This window comes from Scatophagus argus, chromosome 9 (assembly GCF_020382885.2).
Source record: "Scatophagus argus isolate fScaArg1 chromosome 9, fScaArg1.pri, whole genome shotgun sequence".
Classification (NCBI taxonomy): Eukaryota; Metazoa; Chordata; class Actinopteri; family Scatophagidae; genus Scatophagus; species Scatophagus argus.
The window spans coordinates 14,585,139-14,608,374 of NC_058501.1; the positions used below are offsets into that span (position 1 = coordinate 14,585,139).

The following is a 23,236-nucleotide window of genomic DNA, read 5'->3' on the forward strand; positions in this document are numbered from 1 at the left end:
TGCAGAGCCTCGCTGACGCATTGACAATCTGTAAAGCCTTCACACAACAGATGACACCGTCTGACTCAACTCAAACAAACACAGAAGGAAGTTTAACTTTTGTTTGTCCAGGGGAAGGTTTTTTTGCTTCTTTTTTTTTCCTGTATGCTGTTACACAGTTTGACATAATGCAACCAGCTTCCCAGTGCAGCCCGGCCCTCCAGGCCAACCTGTTCACTGTTTGCATGGACTGACCACAACAGAGAATTAATATTATGCTTCAAGCAAGTAACAAAACCACTTTCAGGAAAGTGTTGAAATGAGTTAAGTTAATTTAAACAATAGTAAATTAATATTTTATTTTTTAATCATTTGTGTCTTAAGTGTCTAAAATGTTCAGGAAAGTAACAATCAGTATTTAACACTGTACTTGTCATTTTCTGTGAACATTTTCTGCAATTCAGAGGACAATATTATGCTTTTTACTCTAGTACATTTTTTAAATAAGATATATATATTTTTTTTTTTACTTTGTTCTACAGGTACTTTAACTTAAGTAACAGATCTGAGTAATTTGTCAACTGCTACATTCTTATAAATTCAGTATCTTTGGGTTTCAGACAGCTGGTTGGGTTAATTTTCAGTTTTTTCACAATTTTCTAAAATTTTTCAATTCAAACATTTGATAAATCAATAAAATAGAGAGCGAAAATACTCGTTCATTCAGTCAAAAGGCAATTGACAAATGAGGAATCCAACAAAGCTCCTACAGTTTAAATGATGTTTATTGTTTCAGTGCATATCAAGTCATAAAACCGTACCAATTGAACACCACAGTAATTTAGCTGAACAGTGAAACTGTTGCTGAAAAACAGGCTTGTTCCCACACAGAACACACCACAGCCTTCCCAGCTAACACATTAGCCACGTAACACCAGTGTGTCACATTACATACACAGTTCATCTGTACAGCTCTTCTAGTAAAGCTTCGAGTGATGTAAACTACTGATACTCTGTTAGAAAAGTGCTCAGACTATGGAGTGAGCAAGTGCACGCGTGCTTAAGAAGTGTAATGACATTTCTAATGGATGTGAGGTGTGCAAGGTCAAAAACTAGTGATGAAGTCATGCGATGGCGATGACAGTCACACTCTTACCAAAAGTTATCACGAAAATACTCGTCAAAAATATCAGCGTATCTGGGCTTAAACATACTGACAGATCAGTTAGGTGTGTTGAAAAGCTTGCTTCCATCAATGAATGTGTGTGTGCGTGCACTCGTGGTGTTTTAAAAAAAAAACAAAAAAAAAAACCTTCATCTTAAAATAAATTAAAAAATGTAAAATCAGAATCCCTCAGTAATCCTCTGATGTCAGACTGTCGGCCAAACTCCCTGAAAGCAGGACGCCTGATCTGATCCACTGAGGTCGTCGTCATTGGGCTAAACTTGTAACAATTAAAAAAACAAACGAACGCAGAAGTAGACTCAACTGCACAGATAAATAAAAAAAAAAAAAGTAAGAGTGGAGGCTTGGCCCAGCAGAGTGGGAGTCTGTCTAAGCAGAGATTTAGTGTTGCAGCTACGATCACTAAAATGTGAATGACATGTGGAGTCATGAACTCCTTCTCTGGAGCCGAGCGTCCATGACAAGAAGTGCTCACTTCATGTTTACACAAACCGGCCTTGTTTACTAAGTCTACTTGAGCCTCCATGAGGAGAGAGGTAGGGAGTACAAACACTACACGGACACATCCTGTACCTGAAACACAGCCAGGGTGTGCAGAGTGGAAATAACGGGCTTTGTAGATAAAATATACCATCTTACAATTCACCACACAATATGTTTAGGCAGCTTTTCTTAAGATTACAAAATCAATTTAGGCACTCAGCTCTGAGGGATGATGTGATTAGGCATCAGCGTCCCCGTCATTTGTAATCGTGAAGCCTGGTGTGACATCATTGGTCCATGTTTTGGATCGGGATGAACGCTTGCATCTGTAATTTAAGGGTCTTGAGTGAGAGCAGCTGGCGCCATTTTGCTCAGAGGAATGGCTCTGGTAGGCAGATGGCATCACGGGTGACCAGCCACTACATCGCCACGTCTTCTCGGTTTGGAGCCAGGTGGCGCAGGGAGGAGCTGCGGGGAGGGGAGCGCTTCCCCTTAGGGATGAGCCAATGGGAAGCCAGATGACGTTCCTAAGGGACACACTCTCTGGCTCTCACTCACTGGTCTTCTTCAGGACAGAAGGGGTGGAGTCTGTGAAGGTCCTGAGAGCAAAGACCGAAGAGGACAGTGATGGCACGGTTTCTGTGGAATTTTAATTGACTCTATGAATGCTAACATTTAACTTTACCTGATGGGGTGGAGCGGCCAGCTGGACTGCACTGGGGTGGGAGCCGCAGAGCTGGGGCTCATCAGCATGGCGCTGTAGATGTTGGCTGCTACCACCAGGATGCAGAGGAGGATGGGCCCGATGATGGCGCCCTCCAGACCCAGATAGTACGCACCGCCTGCCACCGCAAGACCTGTCAGGTACGGGTGTCCTCCCCTGAGACCCAGACAACAACAGCAACAGATCAACACAAGGAAAATACTGGGTCAGATATTTGACCACACATATACTGCACATACTATAAATCATGATGTATATACTTAGATGTTTTTAGACCTCCGTCACACTGAAAAATGCTTTTTTGTCAAAGTTGCATGATTTCTGCACATGCATTCTCAAGCATCAGATTATTTCTATTCAGCGGTGTAGATGATTAAAACATGATTAAAACACTCTTTTATGGCAACTATGAGTTCTTGGATTTTTTTAGAAAGTGAATGCATCATCACAGAGAGAGATTTTTGTGCCAACCAACCAAGAGCACACCGTTTGACCAATCAACTGTCTGAAGACGGAGATCAGTTGATTAAATGAGTCAAGTCTGGTGTGCTGCTACTTGGTTGGAAAGAAAACCTGCAGCCACAGTGGCCCTCCTGTGGACCAGTTTGACATGCCTGGTTTATAGGCTTATACAGACAAAGCCATACTCGGGTACCAACCAGGCAGATGGTTTGTTGACATTTGTTAGTCAAATGTGTCTATGCAAACACACAAGCAATAACAATGTCACACATACATACCCTGATATGTCAGAGTAGATAGCTGTATCTACAAAATAAGTTGGAAGCAGGTGGCAGATCAGCAGCAGCACAGCCTTGACGCCTTCGCCCTGCACCAACCACAGGTCGCATGCTGCCGGCACCGCTGCCCAGTAGGTCCCCAGGAATGGCACCGCACCCAGGATGGCAGCCAGGGCTTCAAGCCAGGAGACACGGATACAAAGAGTGAGAAAACACTGACTGTGGCCTGGCAGGTGCAGGTATAGTGACAGAACAATCTGCTTTAAACCCGCTGACTCACCAGAAGGAATAAAAATGATGTTGATGCCAAAGATGGTGTGAGTGAGCCAAGTGTAGAGCCCGTAGAAGCCAGCCATTTTCAGAGAGGCGTCAAACACTCCTCTTCAAAACCAACACACACAAGGTCAAAAATAAGCCCCTTGGAAAATTTAGATCACTTAATTTCTTTGTGTGTGTGACTACCTGATGGCCTCTTCTACAGACTGGCCTATGATATTAGAGGAGGGTCCGGGCTGAGAGAGCGGGGTCAGGCTGATCACCCATTTGACAGGTTTGTAGTATTCACCACTGGAGCTCAGCAGGTAGAAGAGAGTGGTCAGAAAAATCACCTGCAAAAATATGAAGAGCAAATTTGCTGTAGCACAACTAATCCAGATTATTCAACATGTACTTAGCGCATAGAGAAACAAAGTCCTCTACATAAATCACCACCACAGCATGTTCAACTAACAGTAATTTCACACGAGTTGGGACGTGGATGCATCAAGCTTCAAGCTTGGTTGCAAAAGACTCAGTTAAGAGCGGTCTGCAGATGTTTTTTGTAACTTCCTGATCTCCAAGAAAGATTTTCAGATAAATTAAATGGTATTTCGAAAAAGGGCATATGTGATGCCAACAATGGAAATGACATTGTGAAGTGGTTACGCTCAGTTGGATTTTAACACACCAGGTGAACAAGACTGAGGAAGGCTATTCCTTGTAATTTAACAAACATCTCATATTATCTTGCATTACAGCAGTCAGTATTTCATACCAGACTCAGGGCAAAGTTGAGCAGAGCCGTGCCACTGTGGAACAAGACGGTGACAAGAGTGGTCGTGGTGGAAATGAGGAGGCCAACATTTCTACTCATTACCACCCACAGAGACTCCAGGATCTACAAAACAAGACAACAGTAAACACGTCATCCACAGGAAGACTATACGGCCCCTTGAGACACAGGGCTATGAATATCTATTCACTGATTCTCAGAAATATCAGGACAAACAAATGATGTAACACCCCCCGAGCTTTGGCCAAACTTTGTTCAAAGAAGTGTTTGTAATACTGCGTGTGACCCATGTAAAGCAAAACAAATGCAAGCCCTCTGCACACACAAACACACTCTTGCTTACAGACAGCAGGGTCTCAATATTCTCCTGCAGAAAAGACGCGATGTCCTTCCAATCCAGGATGTCGCCTAGCCAGCTGTTCTGTCTTTGCACCGTCATCTTCTGACCACGATGGCGTCCAGGGTGGGTCGTGTTCTGCAAAATGCATTCAGTATTTTGTGAGTACGACATTTCAAGGGGACAAATTTCTTCTCAGCAGCGAAGTGAAACAGACTGTCGTGACCTCCACCGTCCTCACAGTACCTTCACAAACCAGGAGTGGTACAGTCTGTCCCAAAGCTCCAGAACCTGTTTCTCAATCACAGCTGTGTGGTTCACCTTGTCCCCTAACATCTTGTGGAGCTGCACAAAACAAGAAAAGATTCAGTACGTGCAGTACACCACTACATTATTCATCAGGGAACTCATATAGGCAATTACTATTCTTACTTTTTGTGTTATCCATTCTCTACCATGTTGATAAACATTAGTAGCAGCTGAATTCAGAGCCTTCTGCACCACACGAGCCTCTGGAAGCCAGCTAGAGGAGGAGGAAGAAAAAAAGACATTGAGTGCTTGTAACATGAGGAATTCTAAAGTCCATGTGAGAAAAATCAGAAAAAGTGAGCTGTCGTACTTGGCCCATTCTGGATGGTTAGACACGGTCTCGTTGATGAGGTTACTGGTTACGTCAATGATGTGAACACTTTCATGATGGACCTAGAAACGTAAAAGTTACCTTGTTACTCAAGATGCCGTCTCAGCACCTCTCCGAAATGCAGAGAAGCAGTTCGAAGGAAAGAAAACAGTACCATAGCGGTGAGCAGCAGAGCCATAAGCAGGGTCCCTGTGACCAGGAGGAAGATGATGAAGATGCTGATGATTTTGTCCAGAGATCGCTCCAACCACACGATCATCTATATTTTAGAAAAGGAGGAGGACACAGACGGGAACAGAGAGGAGGAAAGGTTGGGGGTGGGGAGATGACAACAAGCGGATACAAAGTCAGTACAACTCTGAAGAAGTTAGAAACATGTAGAGATCAGACACATGGAGAAACCTGGGTCCTTCCCATGTGAAGAAGCCTTTTTGATTCAAAAAGCAGCTCCCCCCGCCCACCTTCCACTGGGCCCTGAGCACAGTACGGTAAGTGAACTGAATGAACCAACAGCATGCACACGTCCTTGCATTTTAGCACGGAAACATGCAAGCGAAAAGCTCAGGCTGTGTGCTTTTGGATTTTTCTGTCAGTATCTTTTATTCTAAGACTGTTGCAAGCCTGCCCTTCAATCTTTCATCAGTTCAGTCTGTTGAAAGGTGGTGAAATCCTTAACTCAGGTTTCTCAATGCTCCAAAACTGCACCAACAGCTGACTTACAACAGATTTAGTCTCCATTTGTATGTGCGTGTTAATGTCACAAGAGCCAGGCATTAAAATCAAGTTACTGGAGTCAATGGTTACTGGAAGAGGTTTTGTTAGTGGACACCTCGCTGCCGCAAGTCCAAACGCTTTGTCATTATAGTGACGGTAAAAAGATATGGCTGCAAAGGTCCCAGAGCCCTTAAGTTTCAGAATAAACTTTCTTCTCGTTGTCTGTAAGAATGGCATGGCAATAGCACGAAGGCTGAAAGTAGAATGAATCTAAAACAGCAGAAATCACGAGCCAGTTTCTCGAGATAATCCACAGACCTTGTTCTGAGCCGTTTCGTGAAGGAACTTTTTGCGTTTGACCAAACACGCAGAAGAGAACGTAGTTAGTTAGGCTTAGCTAGCTAGCCTCTGCTCACAACAAGGTCTGTTGATTGTCTGGAATAACCAGGTCGTGACAACCATCTTGTTCCATTATATTAAAGAGAAGGCTCACATCTCTATAGCCGATATGTCCAAACGTCACACCAAAACAATCTAGATGGACAAATAACACTATAGGAAATTTATTATTTTTGATTTCAGGGTGAATTGTCCCTTTAAACATACTGTGACGTAACAGCAACAACTGAATAAAAATGAACTGAAAGAACACCTGCAGGAGTTGCCATCAGGAAACTTAACTGAATTTTTCTCTACTCTCCTGTTGTCAAAAAACATCTACACACAATATGCCGGTCCATCTGTCCCACATGCCTCCCTGTCTGTAGCACTCAGACTCCTTCATACACACTGAAGACGTGAATTTTTCAGCAGTTTTTTTCAGCCACAGATTCAGATTCACTGGTATGTTTACGACAGCAGGACAGCGAATGTGTGATCAGCTCAAATGAACTACAGTGTTTACATTTATGGTAATGAAGAAATGCATGAATGTTACTCTGTGACATGTTTTAATACTCTTCTGTTTCAGACAAATAAGCTATTTCAGGCTTGGGATAAACAGGCAGAAAAAATACAGAATAGCCTTATAATTTATATTTCTATAAACGTATGGTCAGCCATATTAATGAAGCAAACTTGATTTCTAAATCACTTCTTTTGTCCAAAAAAAAAACTGGAGCTTCTTGAGGAAACATCCAATCCAGAGCTCAAGCCTCATATAGCAGCATCACAAAGAGATATGAAGCTCTTCTAAATGTCTCCGTGCAGCTCATACACTCTCAAGCCAAAGCTGCCAGTTAGATCACAGCGGGGAAGATACGAACGAGGCTGAGGGACAAAGAGCCCCACCTCCCCGACCGTAGCTTCCTTTCAAAATAAAAGCAGGAAGCAGGAAAGCAGCAGGATAGATAATTAAGACAGGATGAGAGGGTGATGACAGTGGATGGGTAAAATGCCAGTCCAAGCTTCTACAAGGTGTGCTCACAACTTCACTCTCCCACACACTCACACGAACACACACAGGTTATTTCTTGATCTCTTGCTCCTTCTCAGACACACTCTTTCTGTCAGTCTCTCTTTCTCTCAGCACTCTGCTCCTCCAAATCATTACCTGCTTGTTAAGCCAATGCCAGAGCTTGGGGAGGAGACAAAGAGATATTGGGAAGATTATTTTTGGAAAGATCTGTGCAGCAGACATCACATGTACCCGTGCGACAAGAACACAACCTCTTTGGGTATAAGGCAGTGAGGGATCAGGATGTGGAGCGTGGCAGGCAGGATTTAACTACAGACTGAACAGGCAGTGCGGACTGGCTACACAATGTGATGCAAATCATTGTGATTACAAACACATGACATAACTACATCCTAAAAACGTCGAGAGAATGACGGCCCTCAGTGAAAAAGGTGGCAGCAATGAGGCCAATGTCTGAGAATTTCATGTAATTATCTCGGACTTACCGCTCTTTCTAGGATGCTGCTCGGTTTTCTCGTTTAGAAAATTCTCAGATTTCATAAAATTTTATTCAAGGTTTTTTAAATCTTGTTTAGTCTAGTATTAATAGACTGCTTTAGCCGTTGTAGTCAGAGCTTGCTGTAAACACGACCATGCCGTTTTATCACCCTATATATTTATCGAGGTGAACACATATTTCTCTATTATGTTCACCAGCTAGTCTGTTGGTGCTGGCCAGGTAATGCACAGTCCGTGTATCAAAGCTTTTATGCTAAAAACAGATGTCTGCTGCTGCTGCTTGAAACGACACTAAGACAACCGTGAGAGTGAACCACAGCAGCGCAGATGCTGGCCGGACCAAATAAATGATCTTAAAGATACTATAAAGCAGCAGAAAACTGGGGGGAGGGGACTGCAACGCAAACACTCTGTGGGATCATCACTATACTTCAATACATCTTTGATATGTTAATAACTTTTTTATATTTGTTTCTTTTTGAGGGAGATTTAAGTTACAAGATGTCTGTCTGTATTCAGGTTCATCAGAAAAGGCTTCATCAGGACAAATAAAAGGATCCCTCACAGTGACTGAAACTGATCTGAAATCTGAGTGAACGTCTGAAACTCCACACATAGAACTTCAGAGTTATACGTTGTACTCACTATTTCAATGCTTACAGAATATTTAATCATTGAGTCTCTGATCAACATTTACTAGCCAGACAGTCTTAAATGACAGGCCTTAAATGCAGACGGTGATCAATCCACTATATGACCACTAAAAAGATGCACCAGTGTAATAGAAGGTTTGTGTTCCCCGGGGTGAGGATGTGTGAAATCAAAGATAGAGGAAATAAGGGCATCTCCTGCACCAGCAGGTACCTGGAGATCAGTCAGAGACATTACCTTAGTGTCGATACGCAGCAGGAACTGAGCCAAGCCTTTAATTGGTCCTGGCAGCAGGGCCTCTTCTCGCTCACGTCCAAGCTTCTCCAGCACCACCCACCACGAGGTGAGAGTCCGCTCTGCAAAGCTCTTCAAGCCAAAGTGCACCACCAGCTTCTTCAGCACCCACACTAAAGTATCAATGCAACGTTAGTCCGAGTGCAGCAGATCTGAGGAGAAGCATGCGCAAAGGGAGTGTGTATGCATGTGTGTGTTACCAGCCACAGGGATAGGGAGCAACTGTAGTATCCAGAGGTTGAGCCAGACCTGAACCAGTACAATGGCCCAGGCCAACATAATAAAGTAGATATCGCTGGCTCTGTGGGCGCTTTTCTCTTTCTGGAAGAGGCCAGCTGGTAATGAACGAGTGCCCCGAGGGAACCCAGGTGTGCCAGGGAGGGGGCCCAGAGTCTGGGCTCCATCTTGAAGAAGATGAGGGCAAGGAGGAAGCAAAAAACAGGAAGAGAAATAAAGAACAAAGCAAAGGGAAAGGACATCGGCTTGCTGTACCAACTGCCAGCCACTGTGGCTAAATGGTGCAGCCGAAGCAGAACTGTTTAGAGCCACAGTTCCTCTAATGGCTGCTCAGAGCTGGGTCCAAAAAAAGATAACTGTTTAACTTCTCTATTTAAATGTTTTTCAGATTAATGCCACTTAAAGAGACATAAACACTGGATGTTTTTCGGCTCGTTTGTTTAATTAACCTCGTCGGTTGTTGACTGCTCATCCCTGACCTCCACCTACCTTTCTCCTGCTTGCTTAAATCTAAATTTTCTCCCTCTACTTAGATGGAAGCAAGCGGAAAATCCAAAAACAAGGCCACAGAGAAACAACCTCCATGTTATGCTACAACAAACTGCTGCAGTAACACACAGAAAGTGAGCCGTCTTACCTGTCATAGAGTTTTCATTTGGCTCGTTTTTCGGCTGAAGGTTGCTACAGGAGATTGCCATGTAAATAGTGTTAGCAGCAAACGACAGCACCTGCCCTGACAGCTCTCCTGAGGAGGTGAAGAGAGACACAAAACAGTGGCTGGGATCGGCACCTGCTTGATTAGATCTGGCACCTGATCATAGCCAAACAATACATTCATGGGCTAAATTAGTATCTGTGTGTGTGTGTGTAAATACAACTCTGTCCATAGATAGATATCAATAGATAGATAGACAGTTGGACAGAACATGTCCCTTAGTTTGGACAGTTGCTTTTTGTGGTTGTGAATACTAGCAGTAAATTAGCTTAGCATAATGACTCTAAACAAACAGCTAGCCTAGCGTTGCGCAAAGGCAACAGATCTACCTACCAGTACCTCTAAAAGTCACAGACTTAATATGTTATATGTCTGTTACTGGAACTCTTTCACCGTATGTATGAATGTCCAGTTGTTGGTGAATGTGTGTGCATGTACATAAATCTTCACCTCTGCCAGGGACAGGTGGTTTCTCTTGGGAGCCCACAATCATGAGTACAACCACGATGACAAACATGGGTACTCTCCACGAGCCGGTCAGAGACACTATGATCAGAGAAAAAACAGAGAAACATGTTGCTGGTTAACTGCATGACTATTTTGTTCACACTACTGGTTGTTTCTTGGCAGAAGTGCTGACACCCCTGTGTCTTCTTGGGCCAGTTAGAGAGAGTTTTCCCCATAAAATCCTAAGAAAATACAAGGATCAAACAACTGATGAGATAATACTGATCATTTGAGCCGATCACATGGCTAAGATGTTATACAGGCACATGACAAACAGAGAGGACTTTCTCAGATTTGCCAACAGAGTGTGAAAACCACTCCCCCTCGTTCTCCTCTTAAGCAGAACTTCTTATTATTATCTCTCTGTAACTTCTGACATTCCACGACTGAAGGTCAACACCTCTTTTCTTGCACGCCTTAAGTGGGCTAAAAATACTTAAGACTTCCTCATCTCACTATGTAGCTCTGCATGCGCTCTGTCTAATGGACCTTTGAACCTGCAGAGACTGCACCTCATTTCAACTAGAAAAAACTTTACTCCCTCACCTGGAAAGTCACAGTACTGGCTTCATTCTCTGCAGCCTGCTTCGAGCTACCTACTAAATTTGAAGAAATCGTCCCGAGGCAAAGATTTTGCATGTATGGAGCAAAGGACAAAAAACAAATAACATGTCTAAGCAGGTTCGTCGGGCTTCCCCTCCTCCCCACACACGCTCACCAATGTAGAACAGCAGGATGGTCCAGACAGGAAGAGCCAGAGCCCTCAGGTAGCCCTCAGTGTGGGGACTCCACTTGAAACAAACCGCCAACAAGTAGCCAAACACCACAGTGAACACCTGAGTGTCAAAACGAAACAAAGCAGAGAGATTAAGATTACAAAAAAATGTTGTGACTCCACTCTGACTCCACTCAATTTTTTCATCCACATACAATTTTTGTTTCAAAATCCCTTTGTGTCGTTGCAGAATTTCTGTACTTGTTTAGGATGTTCACAGCAGACTGCAGTAGACAATCTGCAGAGTCTGGTAGGAAAAGTGTGAAATACTGTGGTGTCCCAGTCTGTAACCACCTGGTCACAAAGGTCTTAGCTGGATCCACTCCACACAAAGACATCTTTCGATGTAATTTAATACAGTGTCCTCCATCCTATTTATAGACAAGAGCTCAGTCTGTCTCTATCATTTAGGGAAAGGACAGGCCGTCTGAGGAGGAACATTTAATACAATTTGTATCTGGCCGAAGCTCGCCTGAGCTCAGGCCCCTGGAGCTGTTTTTGGAATAATATGGTACTGATCGATCAGACACTGGAACTGCAGGAAATTAGATCAGCTGAAATACAAGTTTAGACATAAATTCCAAGAAAAAATACTTCGTTCATTGAGCCTAATGGAATAACATGTTCTAGGACACAATCAAGCAAAGATAATTCAGATATTTTGCAACTGTCTGGCATTCTGCTGCACAACTGTGTCAAACTTTAACAATATTACTTCAACACAAAAATGAATCTCAACAAAGTTTAATTAAAATGGGAACAATTCATTTAATCTGCAGATTATTTTCTCAATTAATCAAATAGTCATTTGGTCTATCAAATGTCAGATAATAGTGAAATGAAAAGCCAATCCCCATATTCAAATTGATGGCTTCACCCAACAGTCCAAAACCAGAAGATGCATCAAAACAACAGCTGGTCTCACTGGAGAATCTGGAGCCAGTGGAACTGTGAGTGTGACTTGTATGATGAATCAAAACCTGCTTCTGATTAATCAGTCAGTTTGGCTGTTTTATATTTAATAACAGACAACAATCAATCAATCAATATTGAAAAACGTTCTTATTGTGTTCCAGTTCGACTCTGAGATGTCTGCACCCTGTTATGGTCGGCCCAGCTGACAGAGCTGACCTCTGTGGCATCCACAGACTGACACCAAGGGGCTTTTGTCATCATTACAGCAGGGTGGAAGCAGTTGCCACTGTCCGTTCACTCACCCACACAGCGTGGAAACAGTCCAGCGCGGCCCCGATGATCCCACAGACGTGCTCGAGGATCACCTGCATGCCGATGACGCTCCAGAAAAGGTAAAGGAAGTAAACCAGCGGTGTCCCGGCCCCGATCACCAGCAGCACCGTGAGCCTCTCCAGCACCAGTCTGCCCATCGCCTCCACCCCGTAGTTCACACACCACACCGGGACCAGCAGGGTCCCCAACACGATGGGCGTTCCGGTCTCCTGCAGGCCGTTGAGCCACGAGCGGCCGAGCCGGGCTAGGGAGTACTTGAAGGGGTGGAGGAAGGTGCCGCAGAGCACTGCCCAAAGCAGCGGGCGGAGGAAGGCCTCCAGGATGAAGTAGACCAGAACAGCCGCTCCGCAACAGATAGCCACAAAGATCATCGCCCCCGTGTTGTAGAAGGCCTGTTTGATGTTTTTGTCAAACTTCAGGGACGAGGGTTGGCTGAGTAGCTGGCTCACCATCCCGACGGCCGGCTGGACGCTCTCCGAGAAAGAGACGGAGTGAGGCCGCCCGGCCCGAGGGCTCTCCTCGGGAGAGACAGCGGCGGGATCGGACGCCGAGTCCTCCTCGTCTGCCATGTTGTCGTGCTCCGCCTCTGAAGGGTACCCTACGATCCACCGCGTGAGGGAGGAAAACACATGACGTAACACCGACGATGTGCCCAAAGGCACTATGGGCAATGTATTTCGTTTTGTATTTTCAATTCAAACCATTCTGTTTTCTTTTAATTATGTTTTTTACATTGTTTACTTACTGCTATTTCGATTTCTTATTATACATACGTATGTCTATATATACAAGATGTCTGTATATATATATATATATATATATATATATATATATATATTTTTTTTTAATTTTTTTTTTTTTTTTTAGATTTTCCACCAAAAATGTTATTTAAAAGTTTTTCAAATGAATATCTTTGCATACTTGAAGTTTCAACACTTGCGTTCCATCAGAAATTCAAATTGCACACATCCTCAAAATACTGAGGTTATGGGGCACCCTGGTAGCTCACCTGGTAGAGCATAGGCCCCATATACAGACACAGAGCCCTTGGCAGTAGCCTGAACTCAACTCTGGCCTGTGGTCCCCCACTGTGCACCACAAATCCCCGAGACACCCAAAATAAAGGTCAAGAAATCCCTCTCCCCTTTTCTATGGCCCGACTCTGTCTCACCGCGCTGTCTGTTCATGCACAGAAAGGTCTGTATTTTCACATGTAGGTTGTATTGTTATTTCTATAAAGCTTCCCTCATAATAAACACAACCATGGCAGTGGGAGGCATTTTAACATGTTCATCCATTTTTAATACAGGTCAAAAGGCTACAGTAACATGGGGGAAAAATTAGTCCATGTCCAAGCAAACTGTTCTTAAACCCACAGTTTGACTCTGTTCAATGTGTTATTGCTTGCTGTAGGCAACAGTAGCTCAGGTAGCAGTCTCTCTTTGTCTGCAAACACATTCACAGTGCCACAGTACTGATAAACAAACCCAACAGCCACCGTGCTTGAGAAAGTGGAAAAGAAACCTTCAAAAGAAATGACGCAAAAGTGAGATGAGCCAAGTGTGTATGAACGCCAAACATGAAAAAAAAGTAATGAAAAGTGTTTACGTGGTAAATGCATACTGTAGAGTCCCTTGGAAACAATATTTTGTGATAGCACAAACCACCGCATGAAAAGGATTTTTTCTTTTGTTTTTGCAAATAATGATATCCATATAAACAAACAGGGAAGAGGGACAGGAAGAGTGTGTGCAAACAGCAGAGAGCTGCTTCTTTCGTCCTCAGAAAACCTTTGTGTTTTAGCCAAGTTCAACAGGAGGCGCTGCCTTCTCATCCCCCAGTGAACAGTGGGGTTTTTGAAATCATTCCCAGATTTCCCAGTGCATGCAGTATTTTGAAGACTTGTGACATTTATTTACTGGCATGTGCAGTCCTCATATTTTTTAAATACTTGGAAGCTATAATAAATACTGAAAATAACTGGCCTATTTATACTATAACACTACTTTTTTGTCAGATCTCTTGTTTTGTACTGACAACAGTACATGACACCTCTATAATATAGGCTTAATACTTTGTTAAGACCGTGTGTCGGAGTTCAGAGTAATGAATAGTCCTCTCTGTTATGTTTAATATAACTAATACTTTTAATATATCTAATACTTTGTGCAAAGCGCACACTTGAATGTGGCGTCAGAGAAAAATGGAAACTAATCTTTATTGCTGCTTCATCTTATCTTCCCTGTTTTGTTTTGTTTTTTTGTTTTGCCAGCATTCGCCCTGCTGTGAGCTTCATTATGGCGTTCCCATTAGTAAATAGAAGGTGAGGGCTACTATGAGCAGTAGGCAGAGGGGAGAGTTGAAGGTTTGGTAGGCTGTAGAAGGCATGAAGATGTCCTCATATTTATAGATACTGATCATGTGGTCGCTGACTGGAGGACTGTCGATGTCATGCCTCGTGATCGAGCCTGTTGGAAAAGGTAAGATGATGTAAAATGTCAAAAAACACAGCAGATGTGGTGCTAAAACTCAATCGCTTACCTTGTATGGCAGGTCCCCATGCAAACAGGTAATACCATGACAGGTGTAAGTCCACAAGTGTTTCCTCCCTGGGGACGTATAACGGCCTTTTGAAGCGGCAGGTCACCCGGTTGTTCTCAAAAATGCCCTCTTCGTCTCTGGCCGGGTTCCTCTTTATTTCCTTTGCCCACTGGCCGACGTTGTAGAAGTGATGAATCCTCACACGTCCGTTATCATCATGGACGCAGCCCATGACGTCGTCTCCTCCCTGAGGAAATTGGAAGGAATGAAGAACTTTGTTCCAAAGTGAGTCATACGTTTCTTGAAAAGAAAGGTAAGATTCCGGCATAAAATATAAATCTAACACATGGGACAGACAAGATACGGTTGTTTTTCATACACATAAGCCCCAGTGTTTATTTTCCCAGAAACTTGTCACATAATGACTGAAGTGATATGAGACTAGAGACATATTTTGACCGCCTCATAGCAAGAGGGTCCCAGGTTCGAATCCATTGCCCCTAGGTGTGAGTGTGAGAGTGTGTGTTGTCTGTCTTTGTGTGTTGGCCCTGCGATTGACTGGCGACCAGTCCAGGGTGTACCCCGCCTCTCGCCCATAGTCAGCTGGGAGAGGCTCCAGCTCCCCCGCGCTGGAGCCTCCCCCTTTTAACAAAATGGATCATAACGCACATCAGCACCATGTGTGGGATTTCCATTGTTGTGTTGTAGGAATGAGCAATATTAACAATAATAATAATATTTAGTTCACCATCAACTAATCTTCACTTGACATGCAAGTCTAAGTCGAAGCGTTGACAATTTTTAAGTACTCTGAAATCTTAGTTTAAAATTTCAAAAACTGACAAATAATATAAAAACTCCCTTAAAATGTCGATGCAGATATCAGAAGATAAATGATAAATACTGACCCAGTAACCCAGTCCTCGTTATGTGGCTATAACATTTGATTGCATTTATAATGTTTGTAAATGTAAACACCTTAAAACACTTTCAGTTTCCTTTTGGCTTCTGATTCTCTAAGCAGTGATTTCCTATGACCCTCATCACAGATAACAGCTTCAGTATCAACATGAATTGTGACCACTTCAGCCAGAGAACAACTTTCCCTACTCAGATTATTACCTTTGAAGGACTGTTACTGAAAGTATCCTGTATTTCACAGCTATAAACCAAAAAATAAGAGGAACTTCAGAAAGCATAATTTTGTGAAACAGAAATTATTTATGCCTTAGTCTCTCTTAATCACCTTAATCATCTCGTCCTTTCAGCCTGCCACACGCTTCTAGTGGTTCATCAGTAACGATTGAGGGAAATTACTTTTCTGTTGTTGCATATTATGCCTCTAAAGCCTGCGAGCTCTGACGCATCACTTTTTCGTTCATGTGTTTGATTATAGGCTATGTGTTAATGCAATAACTTAGCCTGACAGGACAAATAACACAAATACATGTTGAGCTGTAACCTACACTAGAGGCAGGAAGTCCTTAACAAAGTCTCAGGTTGTGCAGCTGCTCACCATTTTCTTGTCCGAGGAGAAACCTACGGCCACCCAGCCGTCCGTGTCTGCGCTCATCTCGTACTCCACATCTGTCCCGATGCGACGATAACTCAGGAAGTAGTCACACGTCTCTGCATCGCACCCTGGCTTTCCATATCTGTACACAGACAAATGGGTAGAAACACTCACACGCTCACTTTAGCAAAGTAAGGGCCAAATTTGTGCACTTTTTAAAAAACTCGACAGTGCTGGTCCATGCTCAGCTCCAGTTTTCTGAAGTCAGGCCACAGCATCTAGGACAGAGCAGCCTGGGGGAATACAGCTCCACTGGAGTTCTGATTTTTCAAAGTAAGATCTGGCAAAAGATGCATCATTCTCTAACCTTATGCAGCCTTTGGTTACTCCACAGTCGCTGACTTTGATCTTGGCAAAGGGATCCACTGGTGGAGCAGTGGGGAAGGGATAACCTGCAAAAATGCAAAAGCGGGAGTCTGTTGGTTCCACTCAAAAACAACTTTTTGTGTAAGATACAACCAAAAGACTAACTGGGGGGGGGGCAGTCTGCTCTATGTGTGTGAGTAAGTGTGTGTGTGTGTGTGTGTGTGTGTGCGCCTTGGAGGGCCTGGGCAGCTCCCAGCGGGGAGCTGGCCTGGGTGCTGAAAGGCCTTGCACAGTGGTGGACACAGGTTGGATCCAAGGCAAAATAAACAGTATATAGTATATATATATAGTATATCTGTTTGTTTTTCTGTGCTACGCGCTTGTGGCCTGTTAGGAGGTTATTTATTGCGCAGGAGATGTAAACAAAACCCTCCAGTCTTGAGTGCGAGACTCTTACCGTCATCGGACAGATATCTGGACTCCAGGAACTCGGAGGCGAAGGTGCTGTAGGAGTCCTTGTGCGGCTCCTGGTGTCCCGGCTCTCCTGCGTGCTCCCCTTGGCCGGCCCGGAGAGCTCCCTCATCGGTGGGGCTCGGCGCGACCCCCCACCATCCGCTATGGATCAGCAGCACCAGCAGCTGCACAAGCCTCCGCAGGAAAAACATGGCCAAAAGAAAAAGAAGCGACGAAAAGACTAGAGCAACTTGTAATCAAATCGGATCCTCATTACTGTTTGAATTTCGGGATCTTCGCAGGTTACCCATCGCAGCGTCATCAAAACCATCTCCGCATCCTAATTGCCTGTTTGGCTGTTCATTCGCAGGGATGTTGGGGGGGGACTCGGAGCCGATGACCTTGTGATTTAGAAGCTAATCCAACCCGAAATTACCCAGACTCATGATTTTAAAACCTAATTCAACTACACGCCCATAATCCTCGCTCAAATCCGAATCCAGATGCCTACGAGAGCTCGTTAATCTTCACATACATATCAGCCGGAGTATTGGCCGGATGAATGGTTTCGCCCGACCTCCTTCTCTTCTTCCTCTTCAGTCAATCACAGTAACGTCCAATGAGGAGCCGATACGTGCTGCCATCAGGATCAATCAGTTGGGCATTATGGTCCTCTGTCTGCACAGAGAGGTCGCCTTTACAAAGCACTTCACACTCAGTCCTTCAAAGATCTGGAGCAGGATAACCATGCACACATCGCTCAAAAATCGTGGCCAAAGGTGAACAAAACAAAAGCAAAACATGAACAGGCTTTATCCAAGGCCATAGCGAGCCCCTAAGCTTAGACACAACACACACACACACACACACAAAGTCTATAATATTATTTGGTATACTATTTGGATTTTTCCATATTTTTCAATCAGATTTTCTATAAATTTTATCAGCAAACGCGTGAAGCTGTTTTAAGGCCACATTCAGGCTCTCAGGAATGACATTCTGCTGGAGAAACATCCACATTTATACTATTATTTATTTTTATTAGTCTGAAAGTAGCTACATTTAAATGTGTACTGCACGCAGTGTCGTCTAAAAGTACTGAAATCAGCTCATAAAATACCTGCCATGTTTCTAATTGCTAATTGCTTCATTTAAATCATCCTGTTTTCCTATTGCACTCTCTCCAGTTTGAAAAAAAATCTGCCAAATAAAATGTGTGTTGTGCGTTTGTTTAATGTTGTGCAGCTCAGCTTCGGTTTGTGCGTTTGGCTCCCGGTGCCAGTGCAGTCGGTGAGCACTGCAGGTGTATCTGCTGCACTGTTGAAGGTGTAAATTCACACACGGGTTGCAGACAGACCGGAAACCGTGTGCTAATGGCCGTGCATTGTTTCATCTGAACAAAAGGGAGACTCTTTTCAAAAACATCATCAGACAACAGTCGCTCACATCCTTGAGCTGTTACTGCATTCTGGCCCCTTTCAGTGGTTGTACACAATCCTTCCACTTGATGGCGATATAAAGCCATGTTTTGAGCTTCATATTCAGATCGACTATGAGAGTCTCTCTTTAAGCTATTATTTTATCTGGTTTAACTTTTCTGTGTCATATCAGAAAACACCACCACTTTCCGATGCATGTTTATATCATTACCATGAAGTTGAAAGAAAAATTTTAAAAGATTTACCCACATACTTGTAAGGATTTGAGTCACTTCTGTGTGGTTCTGTCCTACAGAAATAACAGTTGATGAAATCCTGGTAAATTTAAATACACTACATTATCTCCAGAGTTCATTAATAGAGAGGAAATCTGTCCCATCTGTAGCCTTTTGATAGATTACCACCATGCCCCTTAAAATGACTCATGAAGACACACAAGGGTGACAGTGAAATGAATATTTTTACACTTGATCTGCATCCATTCATCATCATTCTCTAATTTCTTCAATGCTTTGATATTTCGTGAGTCAGTCCACTTGGTGTGCACTCACCGAACCGTAAAAGTTTAACTTATGATGGCAGTCAAACCTAAATGTAATACTTAACCTTGAAACGATTTTATAAAAGTGTGCAGACGGTATACAACTTATTTAATCTACTGTCACGCACATTTACTTGCATGTAAAGCCAGTTCGGACTGCTAAATTAACAAAATGACTGAACTGATTAAATAGACCATATAATATAAGAAGTTAAATCAGTCGTTTACTTTTGTTCATTGTTCAGCTAAAACTGCTGGCATTGAAACCTTGGGAGGCTGACAGACTGTGCTCTTCATGTCTGTACCCTGTAGGTGATGCTGTTGTCACACAATCTGATACAGACCGAAACCATAAACAGACAACAAGGAGTGTCAGAGAGATTAAAGGCTCAGCCTGGCAATATAAATGTTTTTAGAATCTGAAGTCTGCTGAATATCTGCAGAAAACCCATAACAATAGAAACATACGGCATGTGATCACTTTGTCATTTCTGACTTTCCATGTATGATCCAGCATGTGCCCATCCCTGCTTATAATTTTACCCCGGACTGTTTGAAGAGAATCTACTCATGCATTTAAAACATGTGGTTTTTTTTGTTGTCATGCGTGTGAACATACTTGCGTGTGTGTACATACAAAAGTGTGTGACCTTTCACCCTTCCTCTCTTCACAACGTCCCTCTCTACACATACAAATCAACCTGATCAATCACTCCTCTTGTTTTGATCCACCCAATTATCCCTTGTTAATCCTACTATTATTTCTACTTCTACTTCTACTCTGACTCTGACTCTCTCTCTCTCTCTCTCTCTCTCTCTCTCTCTCTCTCTCTCTCTCTCTCTCTCTCTCTCTCTCTCTCTCCCCCCTTCCCAATTACCATTCTGTGTAGGGGGCAATGCTTGCTGGGTAATGAGGGACTCTGGGCATACCAATCTTATCTTAATAGCCTTAAGGGGCCACTCATTAACACAAACACTCACTCTGTCTCATATACACACTCTCACTCTCTCTCTCTCACTCACACACACACACATCTGTCCCAAACATCATCCCATAGAGAGAGAGAGAGAGAGAGATGGAGTAACAGAAAGAGAGAATGAGTGAGGGACTTGACAGAGACGGAGACAGAGAGACGAAGGGGACGGTGGGAGAGAAGAGATGAGGAGAGGGTGAGGCAGGCAGGTGGGGGGGAGGGAGGGGGGCAATGGCTGGTAAATGTCAGCAGTTTGTCTCCTGGGCCTGAGAGACGAGTTAGTGACAGCAGGAACAATGGCCGCTGGATTCATTCAGAAACACAGCTGCTGCGAGTGCACGTCTGGATCTGTCTTCTGCTTGGCCATCAACCGGCACTTGTAAAGGCAGAGCTAAACACGTACACACACACAAACACACACTAATAGAAAAATGCATGGTTGGTGCTCATCCAGCAACACACACAACTGTACGTCTGTGCACATATATTAATCCTTTCATGTTATGTCACGGCTGTCAGTCAATAACAGCCCCTGCAGACTCATGAAGATGGGCCAACTGAACATAGGTCCTGTATACTCACATCTGTATTCTGTATTCTATATTCCTCTTATTGACAACTAATCCCAAGAAAGGATAAAAAACCAACAATAAATCGATCCTGCTAACAAATTGTGTGTTTTTCTGTCTTGCGAAACAAGCAGTGATAGGCCTATGTCATTTCTCGCTGCCCACATGGAACTCACAGTCACAGTTTGGGGAACAAGTTTAAAATCTTTTTTTATTGTGCCATGGGTGGAATTTTTTTTCTTCATCCAGAGTAAAAAATAAAAATAAAAAAAACTATAGGAATTATGAAAATAGCTTCATAACAGCAATAAATGCCATGAAACCACCCTCTGGGTTTTTCAAAGATCACCAGATATTATCTTACAGAAAAACTTTGCTCTGACCTGAAACAGTAATTCGTGAGAGGCACAGTTGGGGCTATCCCACGCTGTGCTCAGTAAAATACCCACTAGTGCACCATATGCAAATAGTCAGCAACAAAACCACTATTTGTGTGGTTTTGCAACCCCTAAAAAAATTTCAGCATCAGGCTGTTTTTAGAAATTATAGTGACCTTTTAAACAAATGAAACTATTTATTTGTGTTTCTTTTTTAGAGACAGGTTGACATATTGCTGTTTTTTGTGTGTTTTTTTGTTTGTTTGTTTGTTTTTATCTTTTAAAGGGATTTGTGGACAATAAGTAAAATATAGAATCACTCCAGCTTTATTCTTTAATCCAGGTCTGCTTCCACGTTGCCTCCTGTGGTATTTCACCTCTCCTCGTTCTCTTTGTTCTCTTACTGTTTGGCAGCTCGTGTCTAATGCTTGTATGCATCGCAGAACTGCAGAGGTATCATTTTATTCCCTGATGGAACTGCAGAAATAAAGCCACACATGACGATACCTCCCGCCTCATTCTCTACCGGACAGGAGCTAGATCACCTATCGACTCAGCCCCTCTTGTAACACCAAGCTATTACCTCTGTCTTTAACTCTCTCTCACACACAAACAGTCATAAAGCAGGCCTGTGATCTAGCTGCAGGGTTTCATTTAGCAGTTGTCAGAAATCACTTTACTCACAGACAACAGTAAGCACTATTGGCATGTTCATCTGTCTGCAGAGCAAATGCTCCTCCACCCTACCCCTCCCACCTTCACACACATAAAGACACACATCTTTAGTGTGCTTATTACACTTATAAGGTAATTTTCTGTACCAGTGGGATATGAACAAAAGCATGTCTGTCTTTGTCTCATTTGCATACATTGTTTGCTTTTTGCAGTTTGTCTGTTGGGGTCTCTGTGTTTACCAAAGGCTGAAAGGTTCCATTGTGCTGATGAAATATTTGCTTTAGAGATAAGGTGGCACAGATGAGACATCAATCAGCACTCGTTAAACACCTCCAACTGTGGTGGCACACACATGCATACACACACAAACACAGAGGCACACATTCACATGCACACACACTTGATCACATGTACATGTTTGGCTGACAAACACAGAAAAATGCATTTAAGCTTTGAATGTGTCTGATCTCATTCCAGCCTCTCATGCACTGGTTTCCTGCCATGTGAGCCACACTCAAAGCTTGTATTGACAGCTGACTTAAAATGTTTGTTTTCAGTAGAGTTATCCATTAAGCTGTGACACTGCTGTCTCTCCATACAGACACACCGACTAACCAGGGCCTTAAGTAGTGATTATGGTGTTGGGCAGTGGGAGCTGGGGGCTGTACTGTCATTAGTCTGGTTAATCAGAGCCTTGCTCCAGGTTAAGCTCCACATCCTCAAGAGACAGGCTGATGAGCTGAGAGCCGTGCCCAGCCTACAGGTCTCAAGTCTGGGCTCCAGCGGCTCCCCTGGCCCCTGCCTGCTCCAGCCAGTAATCTATAACTCTCCCCTGGAGCACAGTGCGGAGGCTCAGCCTCCTGGACAACACTGACACACGATGCATGGTAATGAGACACACAGAGAATGACACACTGTCACACACACCTGTTCGCACACACCCACACTTCCCACTGATGCAGAGTTTGCAATCATCACTGAGTTTCTCTGAGTATGCTTTGCCTGGCTTCCAAGAGCAGTGTATCATGCTCAGTCGCACTCCAAAAACAAGCGAGTTCCTCTGTGTCTTACCAGTTAGCAGTGACCTTGACTTAAGGACCAATGTGATTCAACATGTAAATGCTTAACTACCCCTGTCCGTGGAGCGCAATAATGACCAGCTCAGCAGAATGAGTGTATAATGACCACAGGGACTGTTGGGTTTTCAAATGGGAACTACCCAGACACATACACACTCATACAGGCAAATTCCCACGGGATGGCAACAGTTTCAGCTCAGCAGGGACTCTCCAAAGAAGTGCATCTGAGCCAAGCGTGCCATTGGCCAGCCCCTCCATCCCAGTGTCCCCTGTGAGCTCATTAGCCCCCATCATAACCACGTCCTTATGTCTACATTGCATGTTCCATCCATTGCTACCCAGCCACACACAAATTACACTCTCCATCAGGACTGGATGGATGGCGTGTGTGTGAGTCTGTGACTGCGAGAGTGCACGTGTGTTTAAAGGACAAGCAAGGTTGTAGAGGCCCGTGAGCCCCCAACATTTCCCAGTGGACTTTGCCAACCCTAAGCGAGCATAAAAAAGCGGGCA

At 43.6% G+C, this 23,236-nt stretch overlaps 2 protein-coding genes across 3 annotated transcripts; both read right to left on the bottom strand.

Moving 5' to 3' along the window:
- Nucleotides 1–746: 746 nt before the first annotated feature.
- tmem245 (transmembrane protein 245) lies at nucleotides 747–12,812 on the bottom strand. Its single transcript, XM_046400911.1, has 17 exons — nucleotides 12,166–12,812; nucleotides 10,892–11,009; nucleotides 10,117–10,212; nucleotides 9,589–9,696; nucleotides 8,915–9,118; nucleotides 8,658–8,827; nucleotides 5,295–5,399; nucleotides 5,120–5,202; nucleotides 4,933–5,023; nucleotides 4,747–4,845; nucleotides 4,507–4,638; nucleotides 4,146–4,268; nucleotides 3,575–3,720; nucleotides 3,393–3,493; nucleotides 3,113–3,287; nucleotides 2,334–2,528; nucleotides 747–2,247 (listed from the first exon to the last, which is right to left on the bottom strand). The coding sequence occupies exons 1-17, from the start codon at nucleotides 12,763–12,765 to the stop codon at nucleotides 2,199–2,201; spliced, it is 2,595 nt and encodes an 864-aa protein (XP_046256867.1). The 5' UTR covers nucleotides 12,766–12,812; the 3' UTR covers nucleotides 747–2,198.
- A 668-nt stretch (nucleotides 12,813–13,480) lies between these two features.
- Nucleotides 13,481–18,215, bottom strand: LOC124065395 (DOMON domain-containing protein FRRS1L). 2 transcript variants are annotated; one of them, XM_046400764.1, is made up of 6 exons: nucleotides 17,377–18,215; nucleotides 17,074–17,254; nucleotides 16,618–16,702; nucleotides 16,254–16,392; nucleotides 14,738–14,984; nucleotides 13,481–14,664 (listed from the first exon to the last, which is right to left on the bottom strand). In XM_046400764.1, the coding sequence occupies exons 1-6, from the start codon at nucleotides 17,398–17,400 to the stop codon at nucleotides 14,492–14,494; spliced, it is 849 nt and encodes a 282-aa protein (XP_046256720.1). In that variant the 5' UTR covers nucleotides 17,401–18,215; the 3' UTR covers nucleotides 13,481–14,491. The 2 variants fall into 2 exon arrangements, with proteins under 2 accessions (XP_046256720.1, XP_046256719.1); XM_046400763.1 differs by having other exon boundaries at nucleotides 17,074–18,212.
- Between the last annotated feature and the right edge of the window lie 5,021 nt (nucleotides 18,216–23,236).

Excerpts from the sequence above, each read along its gene's own strand:
- tmem245 (XM_046400911.1), bottom strand. The coding sequence starts at position 12,765 with ATGGCAGACGAGGAGGACTCGGCGTCCGATCCCGCCGCTGTCTCTCCC. Across the intron at positions 5,400-8,657 it reads TGCTGCGTATCGACACTAAG|ATGATCGTGTGGTTGGAGCG; the intron begins GTAATGTCTCTG and ends TCTAAAATATAG. Across the intron at positions 3,494-3,574 it reads TCTGTAGAAGAGGCCATCAG|AGGAGTGTTTGACGCCTCTC; the intron begins GTAGTCACACAC and ends TTGGTTTTGAAG.
- LOC124065395 (XM_046400763.1), bottom strand. The coding sequence starts at position 17,281 with ATGTTTTTCCTGCGGAGGCTTGTGCAGCTGCTGGTGCTGCTGATCCAT. Across the intron at positions 16,703-17,073 it reads CAGATATCTGTCCGATGACG|GTTATCCCTTCCCCACTGCT; the intron begins GTAAGAGTCTCG and ends GCATTTTTGCAG. Across the intron at positions 14,985-16,253 it reads TCTCCTCGGACAAGAAAATG|GGAGGAGACGACGTCATGGG; the intron begins GTGAGCAGCTGC and ends CAATTTCCTCAG.